General features: G+C 39.2%; 1 protein-coding gene across 2 annotated transcripts in view; it reads right to left on the minus strand.

Moving 5' to 3' along the window:
- Positions 1-1574: 1574 nt before the first annotated feature.
- The window catches only part of VAPB (VAMP associated protein B and C), a 40531-nt gene continuing 21913 nt past the window's right edge, over positions 1575-20192 (minus strand). Inside the window, exons 3-7 of one of the 2 annotated variants that reach the window (XR_013957870.1) lie at positions 15475-15578; positions 13181-13261; positions 11873-12049; positions 8731-10211; positions 1575-4830 (exon numbers count right to left, since the gene is read on the minus strand). Coding sequence is in view for 1 of the 2 variants with exons in the window: in XM_080627883.1 (XP_080484009.1) it covers positions 10053-10211; positions 11873-12049; positions 13181-13261; positions 15475-15578 (521 nt within the window). In the remaining variant the exon portion in view is untranslated. Of the gene's footprint in view, positions 10212-11872; positions 12050-13180; positions 13262-15474; positions 15579-20192 lie in introns of both variants that reach the window. The other variant, XM_080627883.1, reaches the window with a different exon arrangement.

Below are 20192 nucleotides of genomic sequence, written 5' to 3' on the forward strand. Positions count from 1 at the left end.
CCAGTGCAGGACTGGCCTGTGCTTCGGTACCCGGGCACTGCCCCAGGTCACTGCCTGTCCATTGTGACTCTACTCGCCACGTTCCAAGCGGAGCAGAAACTCACAAGTCTTGTCAGGCCATGTGTTTTCCTGTCTCCCTTTTAGTAAGTCTATTGGCATGGCAGTTGTTAATCCAGCTCTCCCTTCAATCAAAATGTCACTTCCAGCCTCATTCCTGTAGAGATGCTTTATAAATCTGCCTCTAGTGAGCGATGGGCTGAGCAGATACTCGAGTCAAGACAGCACAGTTGGGTCCAACTGATTTCTACTGACAAGGATAAACTAAGAAATTAAAATCCCTGTCTGCTGCAGCTAAGCAGCATATAACTTATGTGGAGAAGCCCTCCTCCCAGTAGCTAAATCCTTTCCAAATAAGCCTATATATCTTACTCACAAAGGGTATTTTGTTAAACCAGCTATGCAATAGCTACCTTCTTAATGCTGTATGTATGAATTTGAAGCTTGTATACTTAGATAAATTATGGGGTTTATAACACAAAAATACTTTTGAGGGATTTGTACATTAACTAATAATTCAAATGAGATGCTTATTAAATACATACGATTGTGACATAAATGTTGTCAGCATGTTCCTGGCATGATCAAATATTAATCATGCACATTACTTTTAAGGTGAAACACAAAGGCCAAGCTTGGCTACCTCGTCTTGGTTCCTTCTGCTATTAGTGGAGGAGGAGATTCTCCAGGGGTTAGTTCAGCAGCCAAAACACCTCCCTGCTTCTAAGAGTTGTTGGGTTTTGTTGCCTGCTACCATGTGGAGATCCATGGGTAAATGTTTGAAGTGGAAGTGCATCCTGGAGAATGTGGTGCCTCCTTTGGGATGTCCCTGTTGAGATGCTGTAAGCTGCGGCATATCAGGGGCAGCACAGGCATGTATCTCCATAAACCATATGGTTTATGTATCCCCATAAACCATAAATAGCTCTTCAGCAAAGTAGCTTCCCATCACCATGCCAGAGCAGGCATGTGCTGCAGCCGGGAGCAAAGGTTCCTGTGACTCCAGTCAGCAAGGATACACCTTCCTGCAGAACTGAAAGATGTCCATGGCAAGAACATGGCTTCTGCTGTCTTTGGAGGGTGGGTGGAAGAGCAGGAAGGCAATTCCTGCCCTCTATTTACCCCCAAGAATGAGATTTGTGTGCAGATACTTTCTTGCTTTTCATTTACAAAGCAAGTGTTCAGATACCACATGGTGTAAAAAACTCCTCCAAGACCACAGATCCTTTCAGGGTGGTGATGGGATGAACATGATGTAAGAAATGACAAGACAACATCACATACTTATGCAACGTATGCAGCAAGCACTTGAGAACGGTCGCACCTCCTCCCGCAGCTGGCTCCAGATGCTCACACACAGCTCTGCACCACGGGTGGGCTCTGCTGACTGAATCTCCTATGAAAGCCTCATCAGGAGCCTCTTTGTCCTGCTCCCTCCCATGTTTAAGTATACTTCTGAAAGTAAAAAAAGCCATGAAAAAGCTATTTGCATAAATATTGTAACTTTTATTGTTCTGTTCACAGTTTTTTGAAGAAACATTCCTAAATTACACAGTTATTCTCTCTTTAAGAATCTGTGCCTTTTTCCAATTGGAATTCACCTGGCTCCCACTGCCAGTCAGTGCTTGCTGTTGTGTTGCTGTTTTTAAGATCAGAGAGCTGCAGTGTTCAGTATTTTCTCCCCGTGAAGGTACTTGTGCACTGTAATCAAGACATTCTCAATTCTGGGAGCTAAACTCAGCTGAGTTCTCTCTCAGCCTCTCTAAGGCATTTTCACACTTCACCAGTAATTTCTGTATCTCTTTTTTTGTTGTTTTGCATCCATTCCAATTACTCAGCTTCTCTTTTAAAATGTAAATACCCAAATTGCATCCAAAATTCCCAACCCTCACAGCTGAGACATACACAAATATAATCACTTACTGCTAACAGTAATTAAAGACAAGAACACATTCTTACTCATTAGTCTTTTACCCTGGGACTGCACTGGAACACGTGTGAAGCTCTCACTCTGGGCCTGGGTATGGGTATTTTTGTCACGTTAACATTTTATCAGTAGGGATTTTGTATGTTTTCAGCAGTGATCTGGAACCACTGAATCATGTCGGGTCCCAGCAGAACCCTTCTATGAGCATCCCCATTGCATTATGGCTCTCCTTGAATGCCCACTTTTGAAATGTGACTGTCAGAGAACACCAAACTTTGTGGGGGGAGGGGGGGGATATTATACACTCAGTTCACTCTAATCCAAAAGAAAGCTGAAAAGCAAAGAATCAAATAACTTAAACTGTGCTCCTTCATTCACCCCATCTCCTTTCTCATCTCTTCCCTGGGTGCCAGGCTGGCCGAAAACTCTGCCTGGCCCATCCTGTCCCCTATGCATTCCTCCCAGTCAGCAGGTCACAGACTGCCCTTAGGAGATACCAATACAAGGTTTCTACACCCACTGAACTGAAATGTGTTCATTTTTAATACTGAACATTGCTAATGAATGACATAATTTTTCCAGTTCGCTTAAATCATCACTAGCACTAGCATCACCTGCATCTAGCAATGGTCCTTATACTACCACGAAGATTTCCTCTGAACTTTGGCTCTTTATCAGCCTCGCAAGCACTCCAATCCACAGTTTTCCTTTGGCTGTTGCTTTCCTCATTAATTTTTAGCGTTAACTCATTTTGAGTTGATTGCTGTCTGCTTCCCTTTTTCTTACTTGTTTTATATGACTTTACATCTAATTTTTTGCTTCATTTCACCACTGAAACAGGGTGGGCAGTTAGCCAAAGCTCTCCCCCTTCTTGATGGCAAAATTACTGGATTTTTGGCCCTTTAATACCTTTCTCTTTAAAAACCACCAAATCTAGTTCAGTTTTCCATCTAATTTCTTCACTACCAGATTTGATAAGAAATGTGTTCATCTATGCACTTTTGAAGTACCAGTTACATTGTTAGCAGCCTGCATGGCTGTATACTTCACTCAACCATCAGGATTCCAACTCCTAGTTCTCGATTCATTTATCTGTATCTGACATAAACAAGACAAATCCAAATAGCTTCATGTTTCATATCTAACACTGCATTGGAAAAACAGGCCTAGGACACAGACAACAAACATGTGCCCTGACTACTGGATAGCCATCTTCATCCCCACCATTTAAATCACATTAGAATGTAGTTTGGATTCTAGATTTCCTAAATAATTCTTAAACGGAAACAAAACACACACACACACAAATTAAATCACTTCTGGATATATTAACAGCATTGAGCCAGTGCTTCATTTGATAAGCAATCCACACTGAATACGAGCCTGTTACTTACTATAAATATCCTGCATTGGAACAGCAAAAAGGAGACAGAAAGGAGATGGCTGACAAGACTTCATTGCTTCAAACTCTACACAGAGTGAAGAGGAAGAAGGAACAGATTTGTTGAAGAGGAAGCAGGAAGGTGAGTGGTCACCTGGGCTGGGAAACAGCCTGGACATGTGTGCCAAAGGGCAGCCCGGGTGCAGTTACCCAACGTTCCCACTGGCCAGGAGTCCAGGACAGGCAGGACTGGAAGGGCAATGGGAACAAAGAGACTGAGATGGAAAGTAAATAGGCAGCAGAGAAGAGAAGCCATTCAGTGACACTCATCTGAACACCCGTTTCTTTGCCAAGGAGCAGGGAAAGAACAAGGATGACTTGGTTTAAACCAAATGACTGAGGGAAGGAATGGAGTGAGATCTGACAGCTCAGGCAGGATAGCTCAGGAAAGGAATTAGACAGGACAGTCTGCAGCCTTCACAGAAACACTGTTTTGGGCTCTGAACTGAAGCAAAAATTCTTGGCTCCAATCACACTTGTGTGTGGCCTCCCACTGAAATGTGAAAGCTAATACTGCTGCTTCAGCTCAGAGTTACTACATCAGATACTCGGGTCAAGAATGGATGTCCGCAAGCAGGACATAAAGGATTCCATCCTGACACATACGTGGGTTGCACCTAATACCATGATGCCGTTTTTTAAGTTCAACAGTTCAGCTTTTAGAACCCTGATTATACGTATCTTAAGAGAACTTAGGCACACAAAGCAGGGCAGTTTTAGACAATTTCTGGGCAGCCTTAACTCACTTCTTGACCTGGCACTGAAGGCTTGACCAGATACTGCCTTGTACTCACAAAAAGTGGCCAAATTAACAGTGCACAAACTTGGTTTTGCCATTTCCTAACTTCTGAGTGCTTGACTTTGTGCAGGCTTCATAAAGGTCTTTTAAAAGTAGCTGTGTGTGGATAATTGCGTGTGGGAACTTTGCCAACTCAAACATGAGGGAATTCAAGAGGCTTTTCTAATCTTGTGAGTTTATCCACTGAAGAAAAAGATTTGATTAAAAAAAAAAATGCAGTACAGCTAAACTGGGAACAATATTACAGGCTGTGCCTCAGTTCTTCAGAAGCACTTCAAAATGTTGGAAAGAGAAATCACAAAATTAGGAACTTATTAAAAAAGAATGAAATGTACCGATGCTGAACCATAAACAGAAATGCCAGATGTATAATGTCAACTTGTAATATGCGGCTTCAATTAATTCTTCTTAATTCATTTGTTTTCATAACTTCTTTTGTTTTGCCATCTGGAAAAGACCATTTTCTAATGACAGATCATAGGAGGAAAGATCCAAAGTTCAAGCTTGCTTCAAGGAAAAGCTGACTTGTCTCTGTGCTCACAGACTCAGTGGTCCTTGCTGCAGTTCTCGCTCATGCAGAAGCTTCAGGACAAACTCAGGCCTGGACTGGGAGGCAAAAAGATCTATGTGGAAGTTTAGTGAAGTTTTCAAAAGATTTACTCTTCAAGATACAAATGTGAAGCAGCTCTGTGAAAGCAAATATGCCACAGAACCGGTGGAGTAAATGACAGCTATACAGGCATGTGGAAGTGTGCAAGCACACGCTCAGTACAGAGTTACACGTTGATGAGATTTCTGGCTGGTACTTGTGTTATTCTAAAAAATAGTCTACATTTATCCAGTAAAAAAAAATCAACCCATTAATAAAACAAACACATTTTATAGTTAAGCAAATATGAGTAGTGGAAACACACAATTACTTTATCTTCTGAAGCTTATCAAAACAGAAGTTAGTAACAGCACAATGAGTAATGTCACTTTTGCACTGACCTGTTAGACAAAGTGATTCAGTATATACGAGGCTGCCAGCATAACATAAAGAAATCTTAATTGGACATGGTCAAAGGATCAGCACTGCCCTGCTTGAACAATAAATCCCACTATTTATCTAACAGTAACAGATGATTTACACCAGCATTGCATCCCACTGTCACCCTTTTATGACATGTATTCAAAGAACTCCTAGGTTTCACTCTACAAGCAACCAGCTTTGCTCAGTACTTGCTTTTCTTTGTAAAATGCCTAAACATTGGTTTACATGAGTATTTTCTAATCAGTAAATTCATTTGTAGGTATGTATTTGATTACAAAGAATAGCAACTTCCATGTGCAGCACTGCACTAATCTCACTCCTCTAGAGATTCCTTTCTTCTTCTTTATATAACTGTTTCTGGCTCCAAAAAAAAATCTCAAGTATGTAACTGAAATTCACTCACCACCTGTCCCTTCTCAGCTTGCTCACTTGAGGATTTGGGTAATGGATCTAACCCATTTTCAAACAATGAAAAAGCGGCTCTCCCACCCCAGGCTGCTCCAGCGCTGCTGTGAAGCACTATTGCAGCTGTAACATAGCCACAACAAACATGAAGTTCAGCATGCTTGTTTCACATGTTCTTTAATTTCAGAGGGATTTTTGGTTGTGGTTGGTTCTCAGTTACTTTATATAGAAAACAGAACTCAGGATATGGCATTTCAGGACATCATGTAGAGCAAGAGAAGTATAGTTTCAAAAACTTAGAATACTACAGTTAAGTCACTGCTGTGCCCAAGAATTAAGGAAGCGTTATGATGAAGACATGAAAATGTCATACACATTTGCTAAAGAAAACGGATGACAGTTTTCTTTCATTAGGCAACTGCAACATGAAGTATCTCACGACATTAACAATCCATTTTTGTGTGTATGCAAATACACACCATGTAAATACGCCGACTGCTAAATCAAGATTACAATTAGAAGTGCAATTTTACATGTGCAGTGAATAGAAACTATATAGTTTACTGGTGAGAAGAAACTACAGCCATTTGCAAAGTGAGGCTCCAACTTTATCCCATTCACAGCATTTAAGGACAAAAAAAGGACATTTCAGGACATGGAATACCACCACCATGCTATTACAATCCTGTATTTTTAGAAAATTACATTCTGGTACATCAGTCCCTCTCAATGTGACACACCTGGCATTATCTTGCTCTTCAATCCCTAAGGCTATTCAATGCTAACTTGAACCTGGGTGCTTGGCTTACATATGCAACTGTTGCAGTTGTGCAGTCACAGCTGACAAGTGCCAATACACAGCAATAGTTATGATCATTCATGCATGGAATATTTGCTTTAAGATGTGGATAACTACATAAAAATAGCAGAAACCATTCTGCATTCATTTCCCAATATGAGGCTTCAAGACATTTTAGATATCTGTTTATTCCAAATTTGGCCAGAGAGTGCAGACAGGAGTACATAGCTCCACAAAATGAAGACTACCTAAGCAGCCTCTACCAGATCCTACAAAAATTAATGATAAATGTATATGCAACTGGGCATCTTAAAATAAGAGTAAGGACAATAATTAGATTAAGGAATATATTGGCTTGTACTATTATGTATCAGTTACAGTTTTCTAATATCTGGTGTTGTGCAAGGACACCAGACAATCTTATTTAGAAACTCTATGTTTCATGCATAACTTCTGAAGATACACAATGCTCCCCCGAATAATTCACTTTCTGTGAATACTTCATGAAAACATTTGCTCTGGGGTCACTGTGTAAGGAACAGCTTACAAAAGATCCAGGTGGGTTTAGAACATCCATCCAATCTGGTCTGTAATCTATCTACAGACTGGCTTTTTAGGAACCTCACAAGAAAAAACATCTTTAGATTTCTTTCTGCTGTGTATGAAAGAAGTATCCAGTTGACCAGATAGGTGCTAAGGATTCCACTCATCAGTCATTTTACTTTAAGCTCAGCAAAAGCATTACCCTGACAATTCAGTGCTACTGTCTGGTCAGCTGTTGTCAGAAACAGTGATGACAGACCTCAGAATTTGTTAAGTTCCAAAAGATGAGCAGTTAATTTAGGAGTCTTGTATAGGACTGATAGTAGGGGTCAGCACAACTGCAGGCTACAGCTGTTGCCAACAGATCCTTAACTACAGTCCTCTGTTTGTTGGTCTCCTTGATCACACGTTTGTAAGGCATCTAGCAAAGCATGAGAGTTTTTTCTGAGACCTCTTTATAACCCTGAAGTGCAAACAACAGGGATGACTTTGCTCACAAATGATTTAAAGTTCCAAGTTGTCACAGATCACTAAGTGAGTACGGAACACTGGAAGGAAAATGGACATTTTGCTGGCTTTCCCCTTCAGCTGGGAGCTGCCCGCACCAGCCAAGTCCACTGTGGTAGCTAACAGTGTGTGTAAAATTGCCCTGCAACATTATTACAGATATACTCACACAAGGCCAGTTCCAAGCTTCAATCCTCCCCCTTTACCCTGCATACAGCCTTTTTTTCAAAAACCCAAACTTTTCTGAGGCTGTTTTGCACAGAACAAAGGGCTCTCAAAGGAGTCAATATCTTTTTGTTTAAAGCAAGTTAGGAATTCAGCTTTTCTGGTAACACATTTCAGTGATATCAAGATATTTACAACAGCCTCTTCAAAAATACAGCATAGCTCCGCCTCCCTTCAGTTCCGGTTCTCTCAAATACATTCATCAAAGCCATGAAAACTAATTTTGCAACATCACTTACAACCTTGTCTTTCTGAAAAGGTTCTTCTAAAGTGTTTCATGTAAAAGTTCTCTTTAGCTTCTACTGCCCAGAAAGCATCTTTTTCTTGATCAGTTGTGCCCAATTTGTCAAACTGAACTCTCTGCTTCGTTCTTTCCAGCTCATCTCCCATCTCCTCTGCCCTTTACAGGCATACTTGAATAGCTTTGCCACTTCCATCCTGAGCAGACAAGGCACTCACATTTTAAAATGCTGAAGATACCCCTCTCATTTCAGCTGAACCTTCTGGAGGTACTGCCAGAGTTGTGTTCGTAAGCTGAACATGCCAGTAAGATTATTTTCCCCCTATTTTCTTACTAAACATCACGTAAAATTTCACTTCTTTGCACTTGCAAAGCAGGAAACCCTTGAGACACAAGTGGAACAAATATAAAGGTCAACGAGTGTGGCAGACAAGCTGCAGCCCAAACAGCTTTCCCAAGAAAACACAGGAATAATGAAGGAATGAAAGAAGTTGCTTCTAAAAGATCTACCTTAAACCATGAAAGATGCTACTAAAACTTGTCACCGATGGTTTTTGGACCTAATCTAAGAATATACAGGATTTTACCTGCTCAAGAGCTGTCATCCACTGAAGTTTAACATGTTACAACACATTGAGTGTATGTATTTTGCAGTAAAAGTATGCTTAGAACAAGATTACCTTAACCTTACTTTCAACATGTTACTAGCATCTTAACTACTGAACCCAGCTAAACTGAAAAATGGGACATTACCTTTTACCTTGTACCTCAGCAGTCAGGACGGCTACTCTGATCAACATTTATGTGTATCAGGCTCAGGATGGGGTGGTTTGGATTGATTTTAAGATTAGGCTGGAAAGAAAAATAAATCATCCTGAAACAAGGCTTTCCTTATGCCCTGAACTAAGTTGACAGAGAATACTGTTTCCTCCCCGCTTCTAAAACTGTGAGAACATGACAAAAGTAACAAAGGAAACATTAATTTGGGGGCTTTATTTAATTTTTCTTTTTCTTTTTTTTTTTTCCTTTTTTTTTTTTTTTTTTAAGATGCTACATAGTCAAACAGGATTGGTCTTTTACGGCATAGGACTAGCTTACTACTAATAGTTTTTGTCCTGCTAGACTTATTTACATACAAAACCAGCTTCCTGACCACTGTTTCTCCAATGCTCAGATAATCAAAACTCCCAACAATGGTGTAGTGCCCAAAACACCAGGAGGCAGAAGAATCTCGCATCACTACAGCAGCAAATTTTTAGTTCTAGTCACTGGCTTTGAACAGGCGCCTTTTTATACCATATAGTATTAGTCAATTTTGTGACAATAAGGAAACATGAGATGAAATACATTAAATAAGTTAAATATGCATTAAACATCTCTGAATAACATTTTCATTCAACTAAATGAACCAACAGCAATGTAGCTTGGTCCCTTTATGAGAACAAGGCATTGACCTTTATTCCAAATGAGCATCATATCAGTCAATATATGCCTCTTAATGATGCCTAGCACACTCAGCATTGCCACATACAATTCTCTTCAGTTTCTCAAGATTCATTTAAGTGCCAAGAAATTGGTAACTTGCACAGAGTTGAAGACGCTGACAGAAACTGTTAAATTTATGAGCAGAATGGTGGATTAACACATTTTACAGAAGTTTATCAACACCTCCTGCCTAACCCACCTCCAAACATCCAATAGGGCCAGCTCCGGCAGTGGAGGAAGAGTTTTTTCTATTTTTTTTTTTTTTCTTTTTTTTTTTAAAAAGAGGTCATCCAGCAACATGTACCAGGGTCTAAGAATGTTTAAAATGACATATACAATATTCCATTGTAGTGTTAAATTGTGATTTTCTCCCCCCTTCATCACTGAAGCATAATCTCTTTCATTCATCCACTCACTGTACATTTGAAACTTTCTAGGTTACGTTACATAGTATTTGTGCAGGGGTAATTTAAAGGCAAGACCTGTGAGATGTCATACATTAATTTTTTTTTAAACATTGTTATGAATAAGTTTAATCCAATGATATGGCAGAACCATCAAACCAATTTACAATTTCCAGCATGCTGCCTCTACAAGGCTATTTTTCCTATAATTACACCAAAGACAAAGAACAAAACCACCAAAGCAAGTAGTCTGGAGCTGAACCCTTCGTCCTTGACAGCAGCTGCAGAAGCAGCTATTGGGTTGTTTGTCTGGGGTGCCTTCCTCATCCGCAGTCCATCTTCTTCCTGAAGGAAGAGATACTGATTATTTCTACTGAAAGACAGCTGTAAATATTCTCCTTTATCATATTTATTTCAGGTGGCCATAATAAAACAGGTGAAAGCTAACTTACAGCTAATTTAGAACTCTGTTTTTCTCAATAATCCTGAGAAGGAAAGGGTAGTGAGGTAGGAAAAGAATGCTGGATTTACTTGACTAGCAGAGCAAAATGCTCTTGGAAGTTTTCTCCTATTGACTAAGGTAACAGGGGAAGCAATGAGGAAGCCTTGTCCAAAATCAGCAGAGCTCCAGATCTTCAAAAACAATGATGGAGGGAATGGCAGGAAGGTGCTTTTCTTGCTCTGTAATCAAATACAGCACTGTTGGGGAAAAGGCTTTTCAGTATAAGTGAAATTGATTGTGAAAAATATGCAACTTTAAGCCAATTATGTTCATCATTCGCCTAGTTAGATGTCACAAGCAAATTTTACCAGCATTTGAAGGGCAATCTATTTCCCCCATCATATTAATGCGGACATTTTGACATGAAACTAATGGCAGTAATTAGGATATATTCTTGGTATGAGTTTGACAGCTCTCTCAATTTAAAGATATATGAGACAACAGATAAAACAACATCATAACACAAGATGCTGTGCAGCACAGCTGTGTGTTAGCACACTCCATTACACACACAGAGAGCACTTTAGGAGACAGCAAAATGAGCCTTTTGTGACCTAACTTGTATGCAGCCAAAGCACTAGTGTTAGACTTTATGTGGTACAGCATTATAGTGCAAAAGCGTAAGATACTGAAGCAAAAGCCTCAAGTCTATACATAAAAATAACTAATAAAACTGTAATAAAAGTTATTGCAGCCTTAAAAATTGTCAGATAAGTGAAATTCTAAAGGCTCAAAGCATGTCAGTGTTTCTCACTTTTGAACTTAAAAGGGCAAGAATACAAGAAGAAGATCGTGTCTCAGCCATATACATTGTTAATTCTATGTGCAGAACAAAACTGGTTTATGAATGTCTAAAGAATTTCTTTATGCATCAGCCAAGCCAAGCAGCATCAATGCTGCCAGAAGAGAGTTCCTTTCACTGAGCTCCAATAGGCACAAATTCCAAATTTTCATTGGTGCTGTTATCTGTGATCTAGGCACTTACAACAAATGAAACTGCTGTAAAAAGAGTTTCTCAGCATGGTGTTAAAGGCTTCCCATTTACTTGATTTCAGAGCAATTTGATAGGAAGCACATTTCCTATTAATCTGTCTCACTTTGGTCATTTTAACTGTATTGTATTACAGATGTATTGTAGGTGCGATTACTAAAACAGTATTTGCACAACAGTGCCCTCAAGCTCCCATCAGGTCGAGAGAACAGGGCTAAACCCAACACTGAATGCCTGCTTCAGACTGAGGAAAACAGGTGGAAAAAGAAGGAAGAGAAGGAATTCATTATTTTGCTATCCAATCTGTTTCTCCAACTGCATGACTTGGACGCCCCTTTCAAAGAAGCATTGATTTCAACACTTACAGTTTATACAGGAAAAACCTAAATTATCTTTTAATTTACATTAGAATATTAGAATATCATGCCAAGGTCAGGGAACCAAACCTTTAAGTTGGAAGCTTCTTTTTCAGGAAAAGGGTAAATCTGGAAAAAAATAAAGAAGTATCTTTACCTTAAACTGTTTATTCTCCTCCCGTAACCTCTGAACTTCTACTTGAAGCCTCTTATAGTCTTCCATTATTTTCTTAACTTCAGTGTCATCCAAAGAAGAACTTATTGATTTAGACATTACAGAGGAATCTGTCTTTGTTGCAGTTGTGGATACAATTTTATTTATTTCTATGTCATGCTGTTAAAAAAGGATAGAGTGATTTTTGGTTAGTTGTTAACACCACACCACACACCTGATATCTGGGAGGAGAATCATGTAAAATTGTCTTTGCACACCTGACACATGCCTGTATCAAAAGAAATAAACAACATTTTTCTTTCTGTAACCTTTACATCCCATTTCTGTTTCACAAAAACCACCAGATCAGCAGCAGTAAGTGCAGACAGAATGAACTTGACTTTTCAGTCCCTGCATACATAGAAAAGGGAATATCCTTAGACCATGACATACAATATGAGTGGCAACCTACTTGCTTATGGTCTGCTTATGGAGTATGAGTGCTCTCCTCACCCTTCCCCTCCCCTGGCACAAACAAAAGCAGCTCCAGGAACCAGGGATTGCCAGGAGCTACCCTCCTGCTGTGCTGTGGTTCCCTCTCTGTTCTCTCCCCAGAGCTGGCTGTCACCTCTCCATCTTAATGACATTATAACAATGCACAATCAGAATTAAAAGCTGCCCAGTGCAAGGTGGAACAATTGTGCCTTCAGCATCTACCTACTAGGAAACATTTCTCAGTGTATTCAGTCCATTACCAGTTCTACATTTGACACTACATACTGCCATTAAAAATTAATGCATTCATTACCCTAACAAAAAAGGATCCTGCAATATTATAGCTGCTAATTGCAACATAACCCCTAACTGCAGTTATGTCTTCCTTACTAGCTTTCTACGAACTTACTTGCTAAAATGAAAGCAAAAGGGAGTGTTGGACAGGCAAATTAATATTGCTGACAGTTACACCTGTGTCAGGATAAACTCTCAGCTTTATGACCATCAATCACAATCTTTCAATTTTAAAAGAATGGTCTTTATCCTGCAATATTTCACTAAATGAGAACAGATCACCTCAAAGACTTCTTTGTGCTAGTGTTGTACATGCATTGTTCAAATTAGCTGTTCCTTACATTAAGCATCACTAAGATTTTTAAATAGTTTATATTGTGTTTTCAAAAGGTGATGCCATCCAGCCATTGAAACAGAGGGTTCTGTCTTTTGCTTATATAGCTGTCTGTATAAACATGCCAGTTTACATGATTTATTGTGGTATTATGTTAAAACACTCAATATGCAGTTTGAAATACTCACAGGCTTATCATTTTCCACTGGTAGCTCAAACACACACCTAAGTTTCGAATCCATGAGTTCTTCAGGTTTTGCTTCTTTCCACTAGAATAATTTATTATTAATATTAAGCATATTAGTATAAAGGCAGATGAAGAATGCAGTGTATGACATAAATATCATCATCTTACAAAAAACCCACAGGTGTCTATCATGTTACCATTAGATGATGAAAAATTAAACCAAACCAGATACTACGAAGGAAACAGATTCTAAGTAGCCAGAAAAAAACCCCACAGGTAATTTATAAGAGAACTCGGAATTGTGTAAGAGTAATGAGCATAGATAGGGGGAGCTACGGTCCTGATTTAGGAGGGACAAAAAAATAAAAAAGGAGGGGTGCATTAAAGGAAGGGAAAGGTAACAAAACCCCTCATCAATACGTGTTAGTTCTCAAGTCTTTGTTCAGCAGAGTTTCTGCTTTTCAAATTCCACATGAGGTTTTCTTCCTGACTGGTATGAACTAAAGGGCTGTTCTTCTCCCTCCTTGTTTTCTATCTCCTTATTTTTCAGGATCAATGTCTAAATAATAACAGATGTCCTACATATAGAAAGGGATAGTTTCCCCTCTCATCATTCTCTCCCCTTCAATTAGGGAGTCTATCATAAACAAGTTCCCTTTCAATGTTTTTAATAGGGATTAACAGTTATAAATCTTTGCTCAATACCTGCTGTAACCCTGAACTGAAAAGACTGATTCATAGTAGTGATACACAGCAAGAAGTGTCCACATTTACATCTTGGATTTCTCACATGCTTTTCTTCACTTTGACCATACTTCTGGTAGCATGGCATTGCTCAGCATATCTCAAGTAGGTGTCAAATTATGGCTAACCCCTGTGGAAGCTGAGCAAGTATTTGACTCATCCTAAACAGTGGAATCATACTTCAGATCTTCTGTGGCTAAAGTCAGAGCTGTATTTCAAGCTCCTTGGCTGCCTGTGAAGTGTTGAAAGCTTTATAGTACTCCAGTAATTTGTCTCACCTGTTTATCCAGAATAGGAAGAGCCATGGAGAGTGGTAACAAAGCTAACAGCTGATAAAGTGGTACAGGCAAAGAAATCATATTGGTCTGCAGAGCTCTGGAAAACTGGAAGGGCCAACTAGGTCCTAAAAGATGTTCTTTGCTAGCAGAGGAACATTTTTCTTGGTAGAAAGTAACTCATAAAAATTAAAAGGTTTAGAAAGAAAGGCAATCTGGCTTATCTTTCTAGTGGTGCAGACATTTTATTACTACTGCTGTTTTTCCCACTGGATCTTATTTTGAGGCCATTAAACAAGTATAGTTCTATAAATCTCTTTCAGAACAGAAATGCTTAACCCTGCAGAGTGCTGCAGCTTTAAAAAGCTATTCCAAAGATGATACACATATTGTAAAGACTACTATAAAAAAGCCATATGTACTCTGAGGTTTTTGGGGTTGGCTTTTTAAAGTAATACACATACATACAAACACACACAAGACCCACACTTTAGAGCAATGGTCTTTTCTTCGTCTTTATTGTGCCCTCACTAGCTACTGAGTATTCTCTCAAGGCAACAAAAGCCAGACTAGAGAAAGCCTCTTTGTGCCTTCTTGCAGTAGCAAATTTTGCCATTATAGGAAAAGCCATCAATTGACATACTGCTTTGTTCCTTTCCAAGTTGTCTTAATGTAGTCTGACGCCTTATATCTACATCTTTTGCCCTTCCTTTCTTCAGCACCTACATGCCTCTGTTACTCTCATTTGCAATCCACAGGACAAAATCTGTGAGGGCCTTTCATTTACCTAAGCCATAACAAATACAGGTAGGGATAAAGGAAAAAGCAATACTTGTAAATCATCCTCCTGGAAAAACGGGCTGCTCAAGGGAAGACTCGAGTCTGAGAGTAGAGGCATAAACATAAAAGCATGCCATAGACTTAGAATATATTCTACATATTCTTAGAATATATAGTTCAAGTTGACCTTGCTAAAAAAATATCATCTTGGAAAAGATACAACTACTTAATATTTTTCTTTTCATGGTTTGGTATCTTATTACTGACAGCACTGTCTTAAAGAAGCAACTACAGATACCAACTGCGCCTTTCAGTGCAAGATTCCTGGAGCTCAAAATAAACAGAAAACACCTTGCAAGGCAGAGACAGAAATCTGGCAAAGCTTTCAAGGATCATTCCAGTGTGAACTGACAACAGCCCTTAGGCAACACAATGAAAGGTCTTATAAAATTATACAATTGTAAAGAAATCCATTTTCATTCATTTCAATACTTACTACTGCTTCCATATCTGAAGTATCAGCTGGAGCAAACATAGACTGAACCATAAACTTGTGTTTACTTTTCTCATTAGGGTCATAGTCAAAAGGCTGTAGCATCACTGCAAGAAAAACCCCGAAATACATTATCTTAACATTGCTCTGATGCAGACATGCACTGATGATACAGTTACCAGATTTGAGAAATACAAACATTCAAATGGTTTCAAGTTGTATGTACATTATGACCAAAACAGCCACTGAGATTGGGAACCTCACTTTGAAACCAAATTTCAAGAGATAAGAGAAACAGACTGCAGACTGTCTAGATTTTTGTCTGAGAATTTTGGAAGTGCTGATCATGCTACAGTATTTCATATACAAACTACGGCGAGATAATAATAGTAATTCATAGTAAATAGGGTAATTTACATATCTTCAGGGACAGAGGGAAATATCCTCCAAGAAAGCATCTTTTTTCCTTCCTCGGCGCAGAAGTAACAAGCTGGCATTTTAAATAGTTGTACACATTGTACTGATGGTTGCTGACAAAGACTACAGAGACAACCTCAAGCATTTTAAACCTTGAGGTTCAAGTCTCAGGATGGAAATTTCCTCTACAGAGTTTAGGAGTCTCATGGTATTTGTTTTATCAAGTGCAAATATTTCTCTTCCAAAAATAAGCTGCTGAAAGTTTGTTACCAATTTAAAGCTGGAAGTTTATGGTTAAACGCTATATAAACTTAGCCTCTGAAAGGCATGCAAGAAATCTATTTTTCTCTATTTGAAAATAACAAACATTCCAGCATTTGCTCATGGAGAAAATGACTGCGTTCAGGGGCAGAGAGGTTTAAGGGGTGTGTATGCTTTTTTATAATGTAATTTATTTATATAGCACATAACATAGTATATAGTAAAGTAGATCATATATTAATTTATTTATATAATGTTAGGAATTTCTATGCCTCACCTTTTTTGGGTAAAGAACTTACATGTTAAAGTAACTTGATGAGGCACAATTATATATTTTATATACATACATTTCATTATTAGATATTGCAAAAAGCTACCACTCCCTCAAGTTTAAAATAAACTTGCATATACTGCAATTACTGCTAACATAAAAAATGATGGCAGGTTTTAAAATTCACTTTTCACAACCCATGAGCTACTTCAGTCCCTCAACTCAATCACTAAGAAGAGAAGCAGCTCAAGAATTAGGATTACTTTTGTTGACATTATGTGCCCAAATTCACATGCACTAATTGAAGGGGTTTGTCATATAAAAGCAATATCCAAAAGATCCCATTTACTGCTGATGAAGGCAAGTCAAAACAATTCGCTTCCTTCAATGAGCAGAACATGTTATGGACGTGCCACCTTTATTATGCACACAATCTGTGGCTATCAAGAACCTCATGACTTTTAAAGCCCCACAAGATGGAAGGCAGCAAATTCTCTCAGATGAGGTCTTTTAAGAATTATTATACATTTTTAACTCACCTTTCAGAAATCAAACACGAGTCCAAATGAAATGTTTGCAAATTAACAGGCTGCTTTTAAAATTGTTTTTCCAAACAGAAATGACTGCACTGTGAAAGCACATGTATTTCAGAATTGCATGATACTTCACTGAAAAGCAGCAGCGTAAGTTTTCCACCCCTGTAGTAGACACCTAACTTATTCCAAGCCCACATAACGTGTAAAATCCAACTGAGTAGTTAAAACCATTGACTGTTATGGAACTTCTCTAGATCTGCAGTTAGATCAGTTTGTTTTGCTAAGTGCAACTAGAAGCTCATCTGAAAATCCTTATTTCCCAAGTGGTAGTGCTGAAGCCATTTTCAAACACCAAACAGTCACTGCTCTAAATTCCATTCACTGAATCGTAAGAGCAAGCAGCTAGAAAGGGCTTGACAGTACAGACGTTGTTAGCACTTGTATTTTTAGATCAATACATGAAAGTCACATTGACACAAATTATTCAGCGAATGTCTTATAAGCCAGATGGGAAGCTCAAAATTACGTACTTTGCTCAAGAGGAAGTCAAACCATTTCAACATTTATCCACACACTACTGGGGGTTTCGATGAAAGATCAGTTCCATGTAACTGTCCTAACTGCTGAAGAATTGGCTACTGTGAATGTGGCTCCGTTGTTTTGACTGGAAATTGCATATCTTACACAAGAACGATGTGGGAAGTGTATGCTTCCTATAAAATGCCTTACTCAAATCAGTCATCTCAAAAATTTCTCACCAGCTTTCATCAGAACCCAGAGTTCTAAGAAACAAAACGATTAACTTGAACTTCAAGTTTGCTAGCACCAGCATCCCTCAGGCAGGGGTATGTATTTCAACCACTTTCTTAAACTCATCACCCTCCAGCTAAAGCACCAGAAGTACTCTACTACAAGCAAAGACTGTAAAGTCGTTGAGACCCCAATGGAATGAGGAATAACCCAGGTCATATTTGTTACCCCATTTGGTGTTGTCAAAATTCAAACACAAAGGACTGACAATAGGTACATCCTGCGCTGAAGTGTTTCCAAAGAAATGGACACCAGTTTTCTCACACATTGCTGCTACACCCCTGGTATTTTGCACAGGGCTTTGTAGATAGCAGAGGCAAGGCAGTGACGACCTAATATGCTCTTTCCTTTTCCTAGGACAGTTACTGGCAATGTTAATAACAATGTCAAAAGCATTAAACTCTTACGGTTTCCTAGAGCAAACCTGCTTTCTCAAGGAACAGTGGGAATCTGAAGCAAGGAACATGGAAGGAGGCTAAACTCTACTAATAACACCTGCTAGAATCTGGCACTCCCAAGAGTAGAAGGAACAGAAAGGTCTCCCTGCTCAGATCATCAGCAACCTTCCTCTAGTTTCCATCTAAAATTATTAATGGCCTGTTTACTTGGTCCTAGACCAATACTGCCCTTCTGCTTAAATATCAAGGAAGGGGAAGAGTCATGCATTTCTGGCACACTCCAAGACATCAATCACAGTAACTCTTGGCCTGGTAAACTAAGCAAGCCAGACTCAGTGGGTCCTCTCCGGGCCAGGCTCCCCATTCATTCTCTGCACCTGTTCTGGCTTCAACTCCTCTGTATGAGCTACTCCCATGACACATTCAGGAAATCTTACTAGTGCCTTGGACAAGAATATTCATACCCTCTTCTCTCTTCCATTATCCAGCCTGTCTGCACATACTACATTTGCCTTATTCCCAGCCTCATTATGTTAGCATTCTGGTCACCCTGGCCAACCCCCTTCATTTAACAAGCTTGCAATTATAGCAGGAGTATTTTATTCTTCAAGTGCATGATTTTGCAGTTTCTCTGACGAAACTCATCCTTTGTTTCTCTTACTGTAGCCTTCAAGGACACCCAGTTCTCCAGTGTATCTTCAGTCTCCCAACTTCACATAATGATCAGGGTTTTTAGTGCACTCTTTGTGCCAGAATTGCTTATAAAAGCATTAAACAGGATTAGCACTAGGAATCATTCTCAAGAAATGTCACTAGTAACTTCTTCCTATTACATTTCCATCCACCACATCACTGTTTACTTACTTGTAAGTAGCCCATTCAATAGCCTATGAATCTATTTTTCTTTCTAGCTTTCCTGATAATTTTCCCAAATGGCACTGCCTGAAATTCTTTATGGTCTGGATAGATCAAATCTACCACATTCAGGTCACCTTTACATAAAATACCCCAACAAGCTACAGGAACAAGCCCTAAGATCAACACTGCAATTTGATCAGCTCTGCTAGAGGTGAGTGAAGGACACTTGTATCTACAGAAACAGGCAGAATCCACTGCACCATTCCACATTTGTTCCATGTTTACATAGTTCTTTCTGTAAATATTTCAGTCATACAAAAATATGTAAAATCTGTGAATATGAAGATAAATTCTTCTAAAGCAAGCAGACAAAACCAAACCTTGGCAGGCGCTACCTAGTCCTGGGAGACCCAGGGGAACAGGGTGCAGCAGCAATGTTGCCCTGGGAGAGTTGGGGGGTGTAGCAGTGGATGAGACACGACAGGTGTCTTAAGAGAAAGGAGCAGACCCGTTGTGACCAAAGAAAAGAGCAGCTCCAGAAGCACCCTCCTGAAGGCAACAAACTGCCTTTCCAAAAACAGGCAAGTTTACAAAACACTAAAAACTCCCCTCCAAGGATATCTGACGGCAACCTAAGGCTAATGTCAGCTTCTCCTCATTTTTTCAGAAGCATGTTCAGACTGTTGTCTTCAGTGGGACAGTGTGCACAGTTGGTACCATCTGTACTTCCTCTCTCCTCCCGTTAAACACCATTATCTGCAGACTCATCAGTATAGGCTTATATTTTTTTTACTTTTTCTCTGTAATCCATTCATGCCTTTTATTCAGATTTCAACCTCTTGGAAGCCACAAAATCAGATATCTTTGTGGAAATAAGACATGTTTAACAAAAATGGAATGCGTGCAAATACTCTTCAAAGTATTTCACAGCAAACACAATGAAATCAGATGACAGCACACACATACACTTCCCAATAGTTACATAAACTCAGCTGTTAAAATTAAATGCCTTTACATAATAGGTGAAAACATGGGCTACAAACCTGACATTGCAGCAAGCAGTGCATGCTGATAGGGCCTTAAATCCTGATAGTTAGGAAAAGCTGTGCGAGAAGCCAGTGTTTGAGACTCTACTAGAATAAAGCAAGCTCTTCTATCATTCTGTATGTT

Source organism: Psittacula echo (assembly GCF_963264785.1).
Source record: "Psittacula echo genome assembly, chromosome: 12".
Classification (NCBI taxonomy): Eukaryota; Metazoa; Chordata; class Aves; order Psittaciformes; family Psittacidae; genus Psittacula; species Psittacula echo.